Raw genomic sequence first — 17410 nt, 5'->3', positions numbered from 1 at the left:
TGTTATAAACGTCAGTAAAACAAGTAATAAATCTAAGAATGCTAACTATTCTGTACTCTTCCAATGTGATAAATGGTATATTTCTGTGAAAATGTTGGTTATGGCTAAATTTTTGAAGTGAGGTTCTTTGGGAAAGGTATTAAAGTAAAGTTTTGAATCATTGCAGGCGGCTCTTTGAGCAACTTCAGTTTTAATCCTGACTGGACTGACGAGCTAACGGCTAGTTAGCTCGGCTAGTTGAAACGAAAAAAACCAAAGAACGAACCGTACACTGATTATTTCTGATGGAATAACTGCGTAATTAAGCTAATTTGATGATGAAAATAGTGTTCACGTGAACCACCAGCTTGTTAATCCAATCAGAATTAAACGCTATTTCTCCAAACTGAGGTTGTTCAAAGAGCTACCTTCCAACAGGTAAGATATTTTTGTTCACAACCTTTCCCCAGCACCTAACTTCACACGATCTGAGCTATCATTTAAATTCACTGAAGCTATGCGATGAAACAACCTCAACAAGCGTGTTGTGCAGTTTGAACGCTGCTGCTTCAAATAATATCTCTGAGTTTTGTAAATTGAAACCAAAAAAAAGTAAATATACTTTATACGGCTGCACCTTGAAGCTTATAGAGTTCGTCCGTCCAAACCGGGTCAACCGAAACTAAGGACGGTTCTGTGAACGCCGCCACAAATCAGCAGGGGAAATTAGGCGGCTCGGATTAATCCTCTTATCACCTTTTCACAGGGCGAACCCGGAGAACCCGGCCGGAGTGGACAGAAGGTAATAAGTTCGGCTCTCTTCGCAACACGTAAAAAAGCCCGAGGCCGAAGCACCTCAGCTGTAACAAACACTAACTCCGCCCGTTAACGCCTGCTGTGCAAAAATAACACAAATAAAGATTTCCTGCTCTCTGACATAAACGAAACACGGTTGTTGTTTAAACTGAGCAGTTGTTTCCTCCTAAATGGGATCCTTTTGGATCATTTTTAACTGAGGTGACGGCGCCACTGAATGGTTCTAACAGAATCCAACTCAACCAGTTTCCCTAAAATACGCCGTTTCTTTACTCTTTGAGGACGAGGGTCACCATTTTCAATGAACCGCGTGACCTACAGATCTTTAATTCATCTCTTTACTTGAAGTAAACTTGGCACAAAAAGTAAAAGCCTGTTTATTTCCTCCTAAATGGAGCCACGTTTGTTATATGTGGGTTTGAAAAACATCAAAAACATCTCTGCCGATTCCAAATAACTTATTCTGCTTCTGACTCTTGGTGTTTATCGGATCGAATCTGAAGTCTGAAGAAACGAGACCTGTTGGCAATTTAACGGTATTTATTTAACAAAACAGGGAACTCGGTAGCATGTGGAAGAACCATACGCAGCCACAACAGCCTGGCACTTCCTCCTCATGCCGCCCAGCTTGGTGTCACACCCCGCCGTGGGTGTGGCGTCCCATTCTCTCAGCCGACCGGGTGGCCGATTGTCAGCACCGGCGGTACCGGAAGCTCGACGCGAGTCGACGGCAGAATCGGCTGTTTGGCCGAGAAGATTTGGCAAGTTTTTTTTTTGTCATGGGTGCAACCCACACACCGAACTCTGCAAATGCATTTTCTAACAAATGTGGCTCCATTTAAAGAGGCTTTCCAACGGTACAAGATTCTATTGCAAAGAAGTCTAGTTATAGCAAAAACAATGGACCAAACACAAATTTCTTGACTTTTTATGCTTTGTTTATTTACTTTCTACATTTAAATAACCGAGTGCAGTGGAACGAGCTGACATAACTTATTTAAATGAATCTAATCCCTTAGGGAGTATTAAAAAGGCCTCAGCCCAAACTCACATTACAGTGTTTTTGCTCGTTTTATATTCACTTGGATTAGATTCTGTTATGAGTTCAGGTAAAATCTCAGTTATAAACAACTGTGGGGACGCTGTAGACCAGGGGTGGGCAATCCTGGTCCTTGAGGGCCACCATCCTGCATGTTTTACTCGTCTCCCTGCTCCAACACACCTGATTCGGTGGTTAAATCACCTCTTCATGTTCTGCAGAAGCCTGTTAATCCCCCATTGATTCAGATCAGGTGTGTTGGAGCAGAGAAACAAGTAAAATCTTGAGGATGGTGGCCCTTGAGGACCGGGATTGGAGACCACTGATGTGCTAATCTAAGTTTGCAGATCTGTTGCTATATGAGCAACATTTGCTACTACGACCTCTCCCCAAACCAGATTTATTTGTTTTACGTTTTCCAAGGCAACAAAAAAAATGAAATCAGCAGGAAAAGATTAAATCAGCCTCTCAATAAGTCCTAACTTGGCACCAGTCAATTATCCAATGAAATCGTTCAGTCGTTTGTGTTGCGCCCAATTAACTCGTCGTCTCTTTCTTGTGTTCGGACAAACTGCTTCCAGGAAGAAAAAGCTTGTTTTAGCGAACGTCTTTTAGCGAAAGCGCCGGTTTCTCTTGACCGCCTGTTCTTTTTGCTTTTTGCACATTTCCCAAAGAAGCCATTTATCGTCTGGATCAAAAATCCCACCATTGAGACGCCGGGTTCCCGTGAGAAATCTGCCATCGGATCTTTATTAATAAGTGTGCTTTGAAGTCCACACGAAAGGCTTTCATTCGTTAATTTTACGGCCGCAATGTAAATTTACGGCCTCCACCCGGATTCCCCCCCGGGTGCCATTAGAGCTGACCGTTCTCGTGCGGCACTAATCATTGCTTTTTCATAAGCCATAAATACAACGAGCCTAAATGAGCATTAAATTATTCCAAGTCAGACTTTTTTTTTATGTTTGAAGTCTCACAGAGGCCACAAAAAGGACCTGACCCAAAACTTTGGGAACGCTTACCGTCCCGCGGCGCCAAACTCTCGACAGCCCCGAAGCCGCTGCACCTTTCGCCAACATCTCACTGCAAAGACCTTAGCTCCGGAGCATAAAACCAGAACTTTTCACACCTGTCCTACCCAATAAAATCCGAAATAATGATTAAAAAACATAAAAAAGTAAAACCGACCAAACGCTGCTGTGAAGCGCTGGGCGTTCTAACGAGCACGAATCGAACCGTCAAGCCACGGCTGCATGAGTTGGGATGAAAATGCATGCGCCTCCTCTTCTGCTAACGCTCCCTGCTCCAATCAGGAGTCCGCTTTTCAGGACTACAGCAGCTCAACAGCCAGGGACAACGCCAACAGCAGAGAACAACACGTAGTGCTGATAATAATAATATTAATTAATTTTAAAAAAAACAACCCAAAGAGCCGACGAATGAGGCCTGACTCGGCTTAGCTTGGCTTGGCTGTAACGTGTCACACTCTTCCTGTGTAGGGAGAACCAGGACTACCAGGGCTGCCTGGACTCCCAGGGATAAAGGTAATTGCTTCGCTGTTTTCACCCNNNNATCCCACCATCCTGTCATCTCCTCTGGTGTTGTCCCCGTCCGGCCGCTTCAGCCCGCAGCAGCTTTCCGCTGACCTACCGTCATGACTCAAAACATGACAGGGAGGCCTGACGAGCTTGGCTTTTCCTTTATTTATTATTAATGCTTTAAGGGATTAGCAGCCAGGAATTGAATGTTCCATCTGCAACATTTGCGGGGACACAATAATGCATTCGGCGCGGATTTCAGAGCTTCTGATCCGCCACAATTCTGCAGGATAATTGTCCCATTAAGGCTCGTGAACGGCGTTCCCCGCCGTAAGAGCTTTAGCTCCACCTGGTTGCTGCGGTGCACGATGTGCCCAGAAGTATTAAAAAATGGTTTAGAGTTTTTATTCAAACTGGGTTGCGGGGGAGTAGTTAGAAGTCGCTAGTGTCACAGCTCCAGCAGGCGGCAGTTGGAGCAATCTCAGTTTGGAGAATGAGGGAGAAATACTGATGAAGGAGTCAAGCTAACTTTTAGCAGATTATTTCAACCATCTGAAACATTCCCTAAACCTGCAAAAAATATCACAACTTTTAAAGCAAATGCTGTAAGAGGAAGAGCAAAACCAGGGCTCGTCTGGCTCTATTTAAAAAAATAAACAAAAAGCCGGTTTGCCGGAGGACCACTCGGAGCCACGTTGTTACGTCACATTAAACGTCTCTTCCAGTGAAGAAATGCTCCTCCCTCTGTTGTATCTTCTGTAGGAGATCAAAGTCCAGAGACAGTTTACCTGCACAGATCTGACCCTTTATTCCTGACATCAACGCTCTAATTTATAAACAGTGTTTTGAGCAGCAGTTGGTGTTTGTGAACGCCCCTTTCAGCTCTCCGGTTTGGATTTCAAAACGCTGCGAGCCTTTTGCCAGGATCCCCGAACACCAGGTGGGGACAACGAAAGAGGCCAAAGTGTTTATAAACGGCTTTTCAAGCTGCGTTTACAAATTCAGTTAGGACAGCTGCGCGCGGCGCTCTGACCTGGCATCAGACGTGACTGTCGATTTAAAGTAAAACACACGCTGGCTGCGGGAAGATGGGCCTACGAGCTCATGTTATTACCCTGCTAATCTGGCGTGTTGGGTGAAAGTGAAACGTGGCGCTCACGACGTTTTCATCGGTTAGTCCCGCCCCACCCCCGAGCGGAGAGCTGGTCCCGAGTTAGCGCCGGTCTTTTGATAATAAAGACACATCTTAGGGTGGTGGAAACCAAAACAGAAAAGAGCTGCTGCTAACTGAGCTCTGGCTCCGGTTTAGCACAGAGAGCACTTTGTTTTATTTCCTCCCTGATTCTCTAAACTGAGACTGCTCTGACCGCTGTCCGCTGCAGGTAAGATACTGAGTTCTGTAAACCGCGTCGGAAAGCCACAACTGTTCCCGTAAAAGTAGGATATTTGATTTCCGAATGCTTGGAACCTTTTCAGACTATTTTTCTTTCTTTTTCTTTTTCTTTTTTTTCACGATTATTATTGTTGTCAGTGAAAGAAAGCAGCAGAAGCTAAATGGAAAAATAGCACATAATAACTCACTGCCATCTTACGTTAAGAGAACTGTAACCGCACTAATGTATTTCAGGGCCATTAGCTTGAAAAATAACGTGTGAATGCAGGGAATGCTCACGCAGGCATGATGCTGATGCTTGTTACTGTTTTGTTTTTCTGCTCGTATGCCTCCGATGTGCTGGCCTTGTAAAAAAAAAAAAAAAAAAAAAAAAGCTTTCATTTTTACACTTTTTTTTTTTTCATATACTCCTGTTTTTACTTAAGAGGCCTGTTTGCTTGATGGATTCTAACAAGAAAAAAAAAAAAAACGCTTGCCAACGTAGCACTCCGGGCTCGCACGTTCCCCTCCGCCACGTTCTCCTCCGATCAGGGTTTTGAGACGTCCACGTTCCTGTACCGGGGACTGTCTAATAACTCATCTCGTTTTTTTTTAAAGAACCCAAATGCAAATGAAGTCACGCTGGAAGCTGAGTCCTCCCGAGTGAAAGGAGGAGTTTATAAATAGCAGAAATTATTCATAAAAGGCAAAAAACTCTTTTTTTCTTTCCTCACTTCTGTGAGTCTTGATGAGTTTCTAATAAGGTCAGTCGTATCGTCTGGTTGGGCTCGTCACGACGGAGAGAAAATGGTAATAAATGTGAATCCGGCGGGGGGATGAATTAACAAACCGCTGGTCGCCCGACTGCGTGAGCAGTCTGTGCATGCGTTCCTCGGTCCGTCCACGTGAGCGTGCACGAGCAGTAAGTGCATGCCTGTCGTGGTGAATACATGTAACCGTTTTCAGCGCTCATGAAATATAAAAAAGGGGACGTGAGGGATAGTTGATTAATATATTTGTGCTTTTTTTTAAAACATTTTATCGATTTTTTTCTTTCCTTTAAATTCAGGGCGAGCCTGGATTTTTGGGCCCCCAGGGAGAACCGGGCCTTCCGGGACTCCCAGGAACCAAGGTGGGTGACCTTCATCGAGCCCCGAGCTGCGGGTCGCACGTTGCATTTTAAAGACGGGTTTTAATCTCATCTCTTTGCTTTTATTGTTGTTAGAACGATGTTATTGAAGCTGGGTCTCGTGTCGATGAACGAGTTGATTTTTTTGTTTTAAGACCAAAGAACAACGGTCAGGTCTGGTCAGGTCAGATCAGGTTAGGTTTATTTATATAACGCTTTAAAAACAGGTTTAAAACGGCACCAAAGGGCTTTACAAGAACAACAATAACAGAATTTAAAACAAAACAAGGTAAAAATACGACTTCAATTAAATGCCAAGGAATAAACGTGAGTTTTTAAAAGCTATTTAAAATGATCCAGGCTCCGCGGAATTGTCAATAATAGCTGATTATTTGAACGTAAGGTTCTCGGCACAGACTGATCTTTTAAAAGGTCCTGAAGATATGTGTGTGTGTGTGGGGGGGGGGGGGGCAACCCATTTAAGGCTTTATAAGTTAATAAAAGAATCTTAAAATCTATACGATAAAAGACATGTAGCCGATGAGTGTCGGCCTTATATGGTCACACTTCCTGGTTCCTGTAAGAAGCCGCGCCGCTGCATTCTGGATCACTAGAAGTCGATGTTCGCGTTCATCAGGATGTTTGTGGAGTGGGAACAGTTAATGTCTTACCTGTCGCAGATTGGCGCTTTGGCGCGACCTAAATTTGGAGAACCGGTTTAGTTCGGAGCAGGCCGACGAGCTAACGGCTAGTCTGAGCGAAGCCGACTTAAAACAACCCAAAGGCTATCACAGCCTACGCCGCTGTCAATTTTGCGTCACCCTTTTTTTTTTTTTTACATGGAACTCTGCACGTTTTCTCACGCAAATGATAGCAGCAGCTAGCTGTAGCGCCCCCTTCAGGAACGTTGTAATGTTTCTGCCAGAATCACCATCTAATTTTAAAACTGACGGTGATGTAAAAGTTTAACAGCGTTAGCATAAAATGCTATGAAGTGTTTGACGCCGGAGTTGTTTTAAGGCAGCCGCGGTCCACTTCAGTCCTGGTCCCGTTCGGACTAGCCGTTAGCTCATCGTTTCGATGAGAGTTAAATTCATGTCTCCAAACTGAAAGGGCTCAAAGAGCCATCTACGACAGGTAAGATATTGACCGTTCATTACCACAAACTTAAAGTTCGAGCATAAATATTTGAAGATTTAAAGGCAAAGATGGTCAAAAGTTCGCCCCAAAGAGGTTTTTAATGAGGTAAAATTCCATAAAAATAAGGAATTCTTAGGTGCAGTATGGAAGCCCAGAAAGGTCAAACCAGATAGGCTCAAAAAAAGGGTTTTGGAGTTTTTGTTTCTGTTTTTCCCAAGCCTCTGATTGTAGATTCACAGGCGTGGATTAAGAACCGGAGCGGTTCTGTTGCTTTGCAGAGATTGTTTTGTTCGCAGTTTTCCTCCGACTGTCATTCGGCCGGGAGTTTTACCTCCGTTATACAGATCCGTCAAACCCGATTCCTCAGCGTGCAGATTTAAACTCTCCGCCTGCATCGTCAGCTTGTAGAAGAACCTCGGTGAAAATGAAAAACCCGAAGCTGAAATGATGCAGAAGCTCAAATCGTGCTTCTCTCAGCCGTGAACGCAGACTCTGTCTCCCTCTGCTGGCAGCTTCGAGACAAAGACAACAACAATCCTCAGTTGTCATCAGTTCTGTGAACGGGCCCCTTTCTGAGTGCTTTCTTCTTCTTCTTCTTCTTCTTCTTCTTCTTCTTCTTCTTCTACTTCTTCTACTTCTGGATAGGGTGAGAGGGGCGACCACGGGCCACCTGGAAAGGGGGAGCGGGGAGAAACCGGACCTGCTGGGCCGAAGGTCGGTATCTCGAACACACATGAGCTTTTCCAATGACAACTTGATCCTCCGGCGGCAGAGTCCTGGGGGCCATTTTTTTTCTGTGTGGCTTTGCTGCCCTCTGGAGCCGTTTAACTTCAAACACACTAAACCAGGGGTGTCAAACCCAGTGACGCAAGGGGGCCAAAATTTAAAATTTGGTCCTAGCCAAGGGCCAATCACGATCAATATTTATTAAAAATGACATAAATTAACCTTGGTTTTAGATGTATTCTGTCAAATCCTCCATATAGAAATATCAATGACCTTTTCTCAGTTACAGATTATACAGAATTTAGAGCAAACAGACTTTAATGAACACAGACAAATAGATCAAACTTCAAAAAGCTCAACATTAGCTGTCATTTCTTACGCCTCACTCAGCTTTTAAATTAATTTTTTAACATTAAAACAGATTTTTTTTAAAAAGCCATCAACAAAAACCTGATCATACAGAAATTAAAACTATATATTGTTGGCTTCTAAGTCACTGTCAAGAGAAAGCTTCACTAATTAGGCTCAGTTTTGTTAAGCAAAAAAAGAATCAGAGACTCGATCTGTCCCAGACTGGAGGGCCGGATGAAATGTTACAGAGGGCCGGATCTGGCCCGCGGGCCTTGAGTTTGACAGCTAAACTCCCTTAACGAGCCAGAAATGAGTTCCACTTCCTGTCAGGAGACCCCAGCAGTGAAACCAGGCCCGTGTCGGCGACGCACCTCAAAATAAACGCTTTCCGGGGCTTTTATTTTGTGAATCTGACCGCCTCTCTGTGTTTGTTTGACTCGTGTCAGGGTTCACAAGGAGAGGCGGGTCTACCTGGCTCCAAAGGGTCAAAGGTGAGCACGCCAGCCATGTTTGTTTTTCATTTTTGTGGGCAGCGATGTCGTTAAATGGACAATTCCAGCTTAGTAGGTTCTGCAGCTGTGATTTCGATTTTAAAAAGCTAGCATGTCGTGAAACAATGCCGAGCTCAGCGCATGTGTTAAGGAGGAGTCTCAGCTACTACCACACCAAATATTAGCCTAATATCCGTAAAAATGATTGAGTGAGAGCCTCGTTTGTGTCTGCTAAAGACGTTCAACTGTGGCGGCCATTTTTAATCGATTTAACTTCAAACGTTAATCGCTTGTAGACGAACATCCAGTGATGACTTTCTGAGAGTTTCATTCAAATCCGTCCACCGGTCCATGAGATATTTTGCTAACAGACGGACAGCGATGACTCCAACAGATCATGAAGTTTCAAAGAACGTTTTCACACAATCAGCTCGAGGTCGGTGTGGGCGCTGCAGATGGCGCCCAGCCACCGCCGCAGCAGATTTTAGCTCAACATCCGTGAAATCAACTGGGTTGGAGCCGTCTTCGCGATTCCCCGAGTTTGATTGCCGGTGGCGGCCATTTTGGCTCCAAACGTCAGTCGGTCGTGGACTCGCATCCAGCGGCTGCTCTCTGAGAGTTTCATTCCAATCCGGCCAATTGAGTCGTGAGATATTTCGCTAACAGACACAATAAAAAGACCTCCTGGATGCTCGTACAGCTGTTCAGGTTTTTGTCGCATTTCCACGAATGTAGTCTTATTCGGAGTATTATTCACGTGTTTTTCATGCGTGCGCGTGTTACAGATTTTACATTTTCCACCACCGATTGGTTTTCTTGTTTGTTTGTGTTGTTTTCAGGGGGAGACTGGAGATAAAGGAGATCTGGGATCCGTCGGCCCGAAGGTGAGCAGCTCCCGTATAAATCCGCCTGCAGACCCTCCAGAGACCACCAGGGGGCAGCAGTCAGACCTCAGTTAGCAGGAAACCCTTTATTATTTATAAATTAGAGGTCGAAAGGCGGCGACTTTTCTGTGACCAGTGTCAGTTTTTCCACATTAGAGCAGATGGATGAATTATGAAGCCGATTTGTTCCCCTCCACCCCAATAAATACAAAAATACAACAGTTTATTGTTCATAACCGTCACCGTTAGTGCTGGGCGATATGGAAAAAATCCTACGTCACGATATGGATAATTTTATATCACGATAACGATATATATCACGATATACCCCAATTACGTACGTTGTCAGTTATTCTCTGAAAAATATCAAAAAATAATCTAATTTCTTACCATTTTCAAGCTTTATTTCGAAGTGACATTTAACTGAACTTTCACAAATGAGATCTGCTGCATTTTAGTGCAGCAATATATATGGACCTGTTACGACGTAACAGTATCAAATGACAACAGACTCCATTATCTTCGGCCGGCTATAGTTTCACTTTTCACAACTTTCTCCGGCTCTTTCACAACTTGCTTGACTTTGCACTTTTTGGATTGTTAAATATTCTTTTTCGTGTTTTTTCTTTAAGTGATAGAAGAGGTTTGTTGTGTTGGCGTCAGATGAGAAAACAGTCTAATAGCAGAGTTAGCATTAGCATAGTTAGCATTAGCATTAGCAGAGTTAGCATATTACCTTTTTCTGCTCCGTGTCGGACTTCTTGAACCAAATCACAGACGTCCCCTCGTTATAGTAAAAGTCTTTCTTCTTGGGCTGCCTGCTAGCTGTCTCTACTTGTTGCGACTCCGGGTTTGATACTTCCTGCGTCTCCATCTTTCAGCACTTATGGTGAAAACACCGCGCCGCACAGAAAGCCGCTGCCGTAAAGCAGCATCATGTCGCAAAACGGAGGTTCTTTGCAAAATAGTTACTTTTTCTTATTATCTATCACTTATATAAACTGAATGTATGCAAAGTGACAACACTAACACATTCGTCGTAGCCTGCGTTATGAAATATTTACATGAATCATTGATACAATTATGATAGAAACGACAGAGACGGTAGAAGAAAATATATCACGATAGACACTTTTCTATCGCCCCCACGATATGTGTCGTTATATCGCCCAGCACTCATCACCGTCCACGAGGTTTGAATCAGTCCTTTGGCCCCGGCGTTGCTCCCGGTCAACAGATGTGGTTTTTTGGGGTGTCACCCGCCTGCTCCGCCTCGGCCTGAATCACACGTTCAGACTGAGGTACGAGCCGCTCAGACATGTCTCCTGGTCTTCCACAGGGCCCGCCCGGCCAGAAAGGCGACCGGGGAGCGACGGAGATCATCGACTACAACGGGAACATCGAGGAGGCCTTACAGGTCAGACGGGTTTCAGCCTGACGGGGCGGTTTCCACCTCACTTTGACACCTCGATATCAGCGAGGGGCGAGGCCGCCTTTGTGTCTAGATTAGCTAAACTTCTTAAACTCACAAGGTTTTGTTTTTTTTTTCCATGTGAAGAGGGACAGTTAACGCCTCCTGTCCTCGCTGGCCTCATTTGGGCTTCAGACAAACATTTGTTCAGACGAATATCGAACGATCACCTGTTCTCACCTCCTTCCCTTTTCTTTTTGTTTTCTTTCCCCTTCCTTCTGGCCGCTGCAGAAGATCACCACTATTACCGTGACGGTAAAGCTCTCCGTGTGACCTGTGTGTCGTTTTCACCACGTTTGTCCGAGCGGAAACCCACTGCTGCTTCACTCCATTCCTGTTTGCCTCACCGCCTGTCGAACTGAACCTCGTGCTGCTAAAACATCTTTTATTTCTTTCCTTTACGGTGTTTTAAAAACAGAAATGATTCTGGTTTTTTTTTATGTAATATTAGGAGGAATCAAGACTGAAACAACAACAACTTGACTAAATTAGTTTAAAAACATTTTCTTCTGTTATTTTCAGGAGAAACAGAGTTAAGTTTCATTATGTTTTTTAAATTTTAACATAAAAAGAAGCTTCTAGAACTAGTAAAACCAGAAAAAAGATGCTACCCTCTGAGTATAAAGTTATAAATTCAGTCTTTTTTTCCATAATTACATACAGATACATTAGTTTGTTTAGCTCAGCCATGTTTGGTGCTTAAATTAAATTAATTTATTATTTGTTTGTAAAACATCGGGACAACGAGCAGCTTCTGCTCTGGGAATTAGAAAGTTCAGCTTGAAACTTGAATAAAACACTTTTACTTAGCTAAATAAATGTGTTTTTTTTTACATTTTAGTTTTTTTTATCTGTCTGTTCTCAAACTGGACCACATGTGGTCAACGCATGGGTTGCGGGCCAGAAATGGTCGCCGGAGCCTCTCCAGCCGGCCGCTCGTCGTTCTCAAACGAGAACAAAACAAGCTAAAAAAATGTTTTAACACTTTCCACAGATCTGTTTCCAAGTTAGTGAAGTTAGAGTTTGTGTTAATGTGCCCCGGAGTTAAAATAAGTACCTTTAAATCTTTAAATGTAGCTTTTTAAAAAAAAATTTAATCCTAATTTTTGTTTGCATGGTGGTTCTCGGGCAGCATGTTTTGTCACGAGAACACAAACAGGAAACAATATTTCCACCAAACATGCCAACAACGATAGAAACCTGTTGGTAAAACAAAAAAAGCAACAAAAAAAAACTAAAAAATGGCGTCTAACACACTGAAGACCTTCATGGAGCTTCAAGGTTTTGTTTATTATGTAACAAAAGAAAATCGGACTAAATTTCAAAGATGTTTGTTAAATGTTTGTTTTATTTTAAACACGATCGTGCGCTCTTCACCCGGTTCAGACCCCGATGCTTGTTAACATCAATGATGTCATCCGCGTGGCTAATTGCTAATTTGATCTCTAACTCGTGTGTTTCTGTTGCCGTTGTGGCGTCTTCAAACCAAACAAATCTCGACTCAGATGCTGACTCGTGCACACGTTCAGTCCCTCGTTGAACCGGAATCGACCTGTGACCAAATGTCCCCTCTTTGTCCCCTCTGTCCAGGGTCCTCCTGGCCCACCTGGACCGATTGGACCGCAGGGAATAAAGGTAACAGATTCGTTTTCTGCCTCACATCCAGTGAAGGAGCTTCCCTTCCATCTGTTGTTGCCTGAAACTTAGTGTGTTGGTGAACGAGTTCATTTAATTGATGGTATTTTTGAATAAATGTGACCTCAGGGGGATCGTGGTTTGCCTGGTCTCCCTGGACTCGATGGAGAAAGAGTGAGTCGATCATGTTTTTTTTAATGAAATGACGATTTCAGTGTTTGTAAATGATGGTTATTTCCCCGTAAATGGAGCCATATTTGTTGGGAAAATGCACCTTCAGGTTGAGGAACTCTTGTTTGGTGACGTTCGTTGGATCGGATGGTTCAAGTCTGAAGAAACGAGACCTGTTGGCGATTTAACAGTTTATTCATTTATCAAACAGGGGCCTCGGTAGCATGTGGAAGAACCATACGCAGCCACGACAGCCTGGCTCCTCCTCCTCGTAGAGCTCACCGGCTTGGTCACACCCTGCTGTGGGATGGTGCCCTGTTCTTCAACCTGTATTTGTTGTAATTCAGCCCGTGCGGTTGTGTTGGTCACTCTGGAAGTGTTGGTCACTCTGGAACAAACGGCACGGCCCGAGCTGATCCCACAGGTGTTTGATGGGGCTGAGGTCCAGACGGTCCGGACGATCCATCCTCTCCGATCCCAAATCCTGGAGTCGTTGATAAACCCGACTCTGTGGGGGGCGAGTGTCATCCTTGAGCAGGAGTGGGCAATCCTGGTCCTTGAGGGCCACCATCCTGCACGTTTTCTATGTTTCTCTGCTCCAACACACCTGATTCAGTGGTTAAATCACCTCTTCATGTTCTGCAGAAGCCTGTTAATCACCCATTGATTCAGATCAGGTGTGTTGGAGCAGAGGAAACAAGTAAAACCTGCAGGATGGTGGTCCTCGAGGACCAGGTTTGGAGACACCTGTCCTGGAGGGACTGTGAAGGTATGGGACTGCCGCTGACGCCAGCTTGGAGCAGACACTAACTGACCACCGTAGAGACGTCCACGGTACCAGACGCTCGAAACGAGAGGCGGCAGCCGAATAAACTGTTTGGCAGAGAAAATGGGTTCAACCCACAGACTCAACAAACGTGGCTCCATTTAAGGCGAAATAAACGTTCTTTCCAAGGGTATAAGATTGTTTTTGCCTTATTTTTGAGAAACCATGTTTGTTTCTGCAATAAAATAAAACCACATTTGCTTAAAGTCCGGATCATTTTTAGTCTCATCTCTGGTCTCTTTCAGGGCTATAAAGGTTCCAAGGGAGACATGGGCATGCCCGGGGCCTCTGGAGACAAAGGAGCCACTGGTTTACCTGGTTTACCTGTAAGGATGGATCATTTCCACGCAGATTAAAGCTGCCGGAGGGTTGATTTTTTTGTGTCGTCTGCAAATCTTCAGCCTGGTTTTCCTCACAAAGCTTTTCATTCCCAGGGTGGCAACGGGGCAAAGGGAGATAAAGGAGATGCAGGACTTTCCGGCCCACAGGGTCCATCTGTAAGTAACGCTGGCGTTGATGGTCTTCAACGCGCGGCTCCCGGGCTACATCTGGCCAACAAGCTTATCGTGTCCGGTCTGCGGGCAGTTCGGAGCGGGAATCAGTTGCAGCTCTAAATGGGGTTAATGACCTGAAAGATGAACAAATCCTGTTTTGTTGCACTTGGAGAACTGCTCAACGCCTTTGAAAACCAAATACTGGGTGGTACAGCGGGTGGTACAGCGGGTGGGACAGCGGTTAGAGCGGTCTCCTCCCAGCAGGAAGTTTGCAGGTTCACTTCCCGGCCTGGGGCCTTTCTGGGTGGAGTTTACATGTTCTCGCTGCGCTCACATTGGTTTACTTCAGGGATCAAAAACATGAATGTTAGGTTCATTGGTAACTCCGAAATTGTCCCTAGGTGTGAGTGTGAGCGTGAATGGTTGTTTGTCTCCATGTGTCCCTGTGATGGACTTGCGACCTGTCCAGGGTGTCCCCCGCCTCTCTCACAGTGACTTGCTGGAGATAGGCACCAGCTCCATACGACCCGGAAAAGAGAAGTGGGTAAAGAAAATGGATGGATGGATGGAAAACCAAATATGTTAAGTATTGGTCATTTTTTTATTGCCCCTTTTCCACCGGCTCTAAAGGTCCCAGCTCCACTCTACTCAGCTTGCTTTGTCCTCGTTTCCACCAGCATTTTTTCGAGGCCGGTCCCTGCTTTTTTGGTCCCTGCTTCAGAGTAGGGCCAGCCGGGTCGGCCCTGCTTCGTGGGCGGCGCAAGCTTAGCTCGTGTTCACTCATTGGTCGTGGGTGTGACCAAATGCAAGCATAAAGAGCGAACGGTAGGAATATAAGCAACAGCGTTAGCTTACCCTGCAACGTTTCTGCCGTCTGTCCCCCAGCTGAAGGCGCTGTAAAGCCTGAAATCTCCGGCGGATAACAGCTGTCCTGCTCCGCGCAACAATGGCGGCATCCAGAGCATTTCTTCCACTGCGCCTCTCTTCCTGAAGTCTCAGGAGAATCCCCATAAGTTTAAAAAACAGCAACAACACAGGGCCAACGTTGTCCATAGCACTTCTGTTGTTTACACAAATGATGTGGCCCCGCCCCCCGCAACACAAGGAGGCGTTCCTCTGCTACCGACCAAACTAGCCGGTGGAAACAGGATGCATTCTTTATAGAGCCGAACCGAGTAGAGTGGAGTTTCTGTAGTAGAGCCAATGGAAAAGGGGCAAATGAAAGCAGAAACGTTGGCCCCACATTGTCTGCTTCCGGGAGAAATACTGTCCATAAGAACTCTGTACAGAAAACGCTGTCGAAAAGTGTCACCCTTGAAGACTAATTTTTATTGTTTCATAAATATACTTTCAGATCGTCGGCCCTCCGGGGCCACCAGGACCCCACGGGGCCCCGGGTCCGATGGTGAGCTTCTTCTCCTTCTCAGATATTTGTTCCATTTGTGACCTTTTTTGTATCCTGTATGTATATTTTAAAAAAAAAAGCACAGCGCTCCAACTTTATGACAGTTACGTAAAGAGTTGTGTTATAAGGAGCCACCCTCAGGTGTGTTTGTTTTGTAGCAGGAAGCACAGAGACACAATGTTCTGACACAGACTCCGTAGAGCATCTTGGTTTCGTTGCCACAAGTTCAAACCACAGAAAAATGGTGTAAAACACACAAAGCTTTGTCACAAAATGAAACTAAAACGTTCCACTTTCACTTGCCTCATTCCAAAGGAGGCTTCTGACTTGTACGAATTTGCCCGGGACCTAAATAAAAACCGGGTATGAGGCAGAAAGCGTGCCAGTGCTTACCAGTAAAGCTTCGGCTTCCAGAAAAACCTGTTCGATGTTAGCAAGGAGAGAAATGAATGTACGGTGTTACCTAACATCTGTATCTTTTACCTGTTTTTCAGGGACCTCATGGCTTTCCTGGAGCAAAGGTAAAACAGATGCACATTACCAAAAAAAAACGTTGGCTTAACGTAGTTTTTTAGAGCTTTTTACTTGTAGAAAATCAATAATTTGTAGACGGAGATGATTTTAAACGTGCAGATATTTGCCATCTTTAATGTTTTGGACATATATGATTGTTAGGAACAAACGCAGATGTCGGAGGTGATTAAAGAACGTCCCAGCAGCTGATATGTAGGCCGTGTTGTGTAAATTCATACCTCCAGTTCGGGTGACGCAGATTAAAACTGAAATAAAGAAAGGCTGCCGCCTCGGGCTTACAAATATTTCCTCCTCCTCCGCCTGCGAGCCGAGACTTGGACTCGCTCCGTGGTACGATCTGCCGCGGCGCATGGAGAGCTTGGCATGAGCTTTCAGTTCCGATGGTTGACTTTGAGTCGGCCGGGGAAACGATGCATTGTATCCTTCTGAGTTTTCCTCAAAGACGGGAGCACACAAGTCGACGGTGAGTCCCGGCGGAGGAATCCCGTGGCTCTTATCTGCACGAAGCAGCTAAAGCCGGCGTCTCACCTGGGTGGGACAGTCGGAGACTCGTAATTGCGAGAAAACCAACAAGTTTTCAGTTCCAGCACTCGCGACCAGCGACTCGTACAGCCTAGAACACCCCGATCCTGGAGGACCACCGTCCTGCAGGTTTTAGGTGTTTCTCTGCTCTTCAGCGGTTCTTCAGGCTCTGCAGAAGCCTGTTGGTCACTCAGATCAGTTGTCAAATTAGAGAAACACCTGAAGCATGCAGGACGGAGGCCCTCCAAGACCAGGATTGGACACCTCTGGCCTCGAAGATAAAAAAGACTGGAAAAGATGTGATGCGAAACAACTTATTTTTATTTATTTTTTTTACAGGGAGAGCCTGGTTTGCACGGTATGAAGGGCATGAGAGGGGAACCGGGACACAAAGGGGACCGTGGACCATTGGGCCTCCCTGTAAGTCGCGCCGTGAAACACAGGACGTCTTATCAGGAGCTCCCCGATGTCTTTTTTTTTCCAACCCCTGCCCGACGTTTCGGTCGTGCATTCGAGTGAACGTTGAAGCGGATGTCTCTGTGTGCATTTACATGCGTGTTTCCTTTCTCCATTTTCTGTCCTCGTTCCCATTCGCACCGGACTGACTTTCTTTGAACGAGCTGCCTGTGACACGCGGTGTAATTTAGCTGTTGTAAACCCTGCCATCAACCTGTCCAAATAACAGTGTTCATCTGGTACTAATCCCGCCTTGTTCATGTCACTCATACCTCCATAACCACACAGGGAGCCTCCGGCTTGGACGGCAAGCCCGGAATTAGGGTGAGTGTCATGTGATCGAGAGGCTTCACCACCCCCCACCCCCCCCACCCCAAAGTCTGTCTACTTCTCTCCCTCACCATACAGTCCCCCCCCCCCCCCCCCCCCCC

At 45.3% G+C, this 17410-nt stretch overlaps 1 protein-coding gene across 15 annotated transcripts in view; it reads left to right on the top strand.

Annotated features, from left to right (window-relative positions):
• LOC108234861 (collagen alpha-1(XXV) chain) overlaps positions 1-17410 on the top strand; it is a 176698-nt gene that overhangs the window by 144393 nt on the left and 14895 nt on the right. For 11 of the 15 annotated variants that reach the window (XM_017414417.3, XM_017414414.3, XM_017414416.3 and 8 more), the window contains 16 exons: positions 746-781; positions 3334-3378; positions 5814-5876; positions 7659-7727; positions 8537-8581; positions 9421-9465; positions 10805-10882; positions 11168-11191; positions 12527-12571; positions 12701-12745; positions 13814-13894; positions 14003-14065; positions 15417-15467; positions 15962-15988; positions 16863-16943; positions 17268-17303. In XM_017414417.3, the coding sequence (XP_017269906.1) occupies positions 746-781; positions 3334-3378; positions 5814-5876; positions 7659-7727; positions 8537-8581; positions 9421-9465; positions 10805-10882; positions 11168-11191; positions 12527-12571; positions 12701-12745; positions 13814-13894; positions 14003-14065; positions 15417-15467; positions 15962-15988; positions 16863-16943; positions 17268-17303 (834 nt within the window). The remainder of the gene's footprint in view (positions 1-745; positions 782-3333; positions 3379-5813; positions 5877-7658; positions 7728-8536; positions 8582-9420; positions 9466-10804; positions 10883-11167; positions 11192-12526; positions 12572-12700; positions 12746-13813; positions 13895-14002; positions 14066-15416; positions 15468-15961; positions 15989-16862; positions 16944-17267; positions 17304-17410) is intronic. The other 4 variants (XM_017414415.3, XM_017414420.3, XM_017414411.3 and 1 more) reach the window with 3 other exon arrangements.

The sequence above is a fragment of the Kryptolebias marmoratus genome, linkage group LG7, assembly GCF_001649575.2.
Source record: "Kryptolebias marmoratus isolate JLee-2015 linkage group LG7, ASM164957v2, whole genome shotgun sequence".
In the NCBI taxonomy this organism is placed as follows: Eukaryota; Metazoa; Chordata; class Actinopteri; order Cyprinodontiformes; family Rivulidae; genus Kryptolebias; species Kryptolebias marmoratus.
This window is presented reverse-complemented; position numbering and strand designations above follow the sequence as displayed.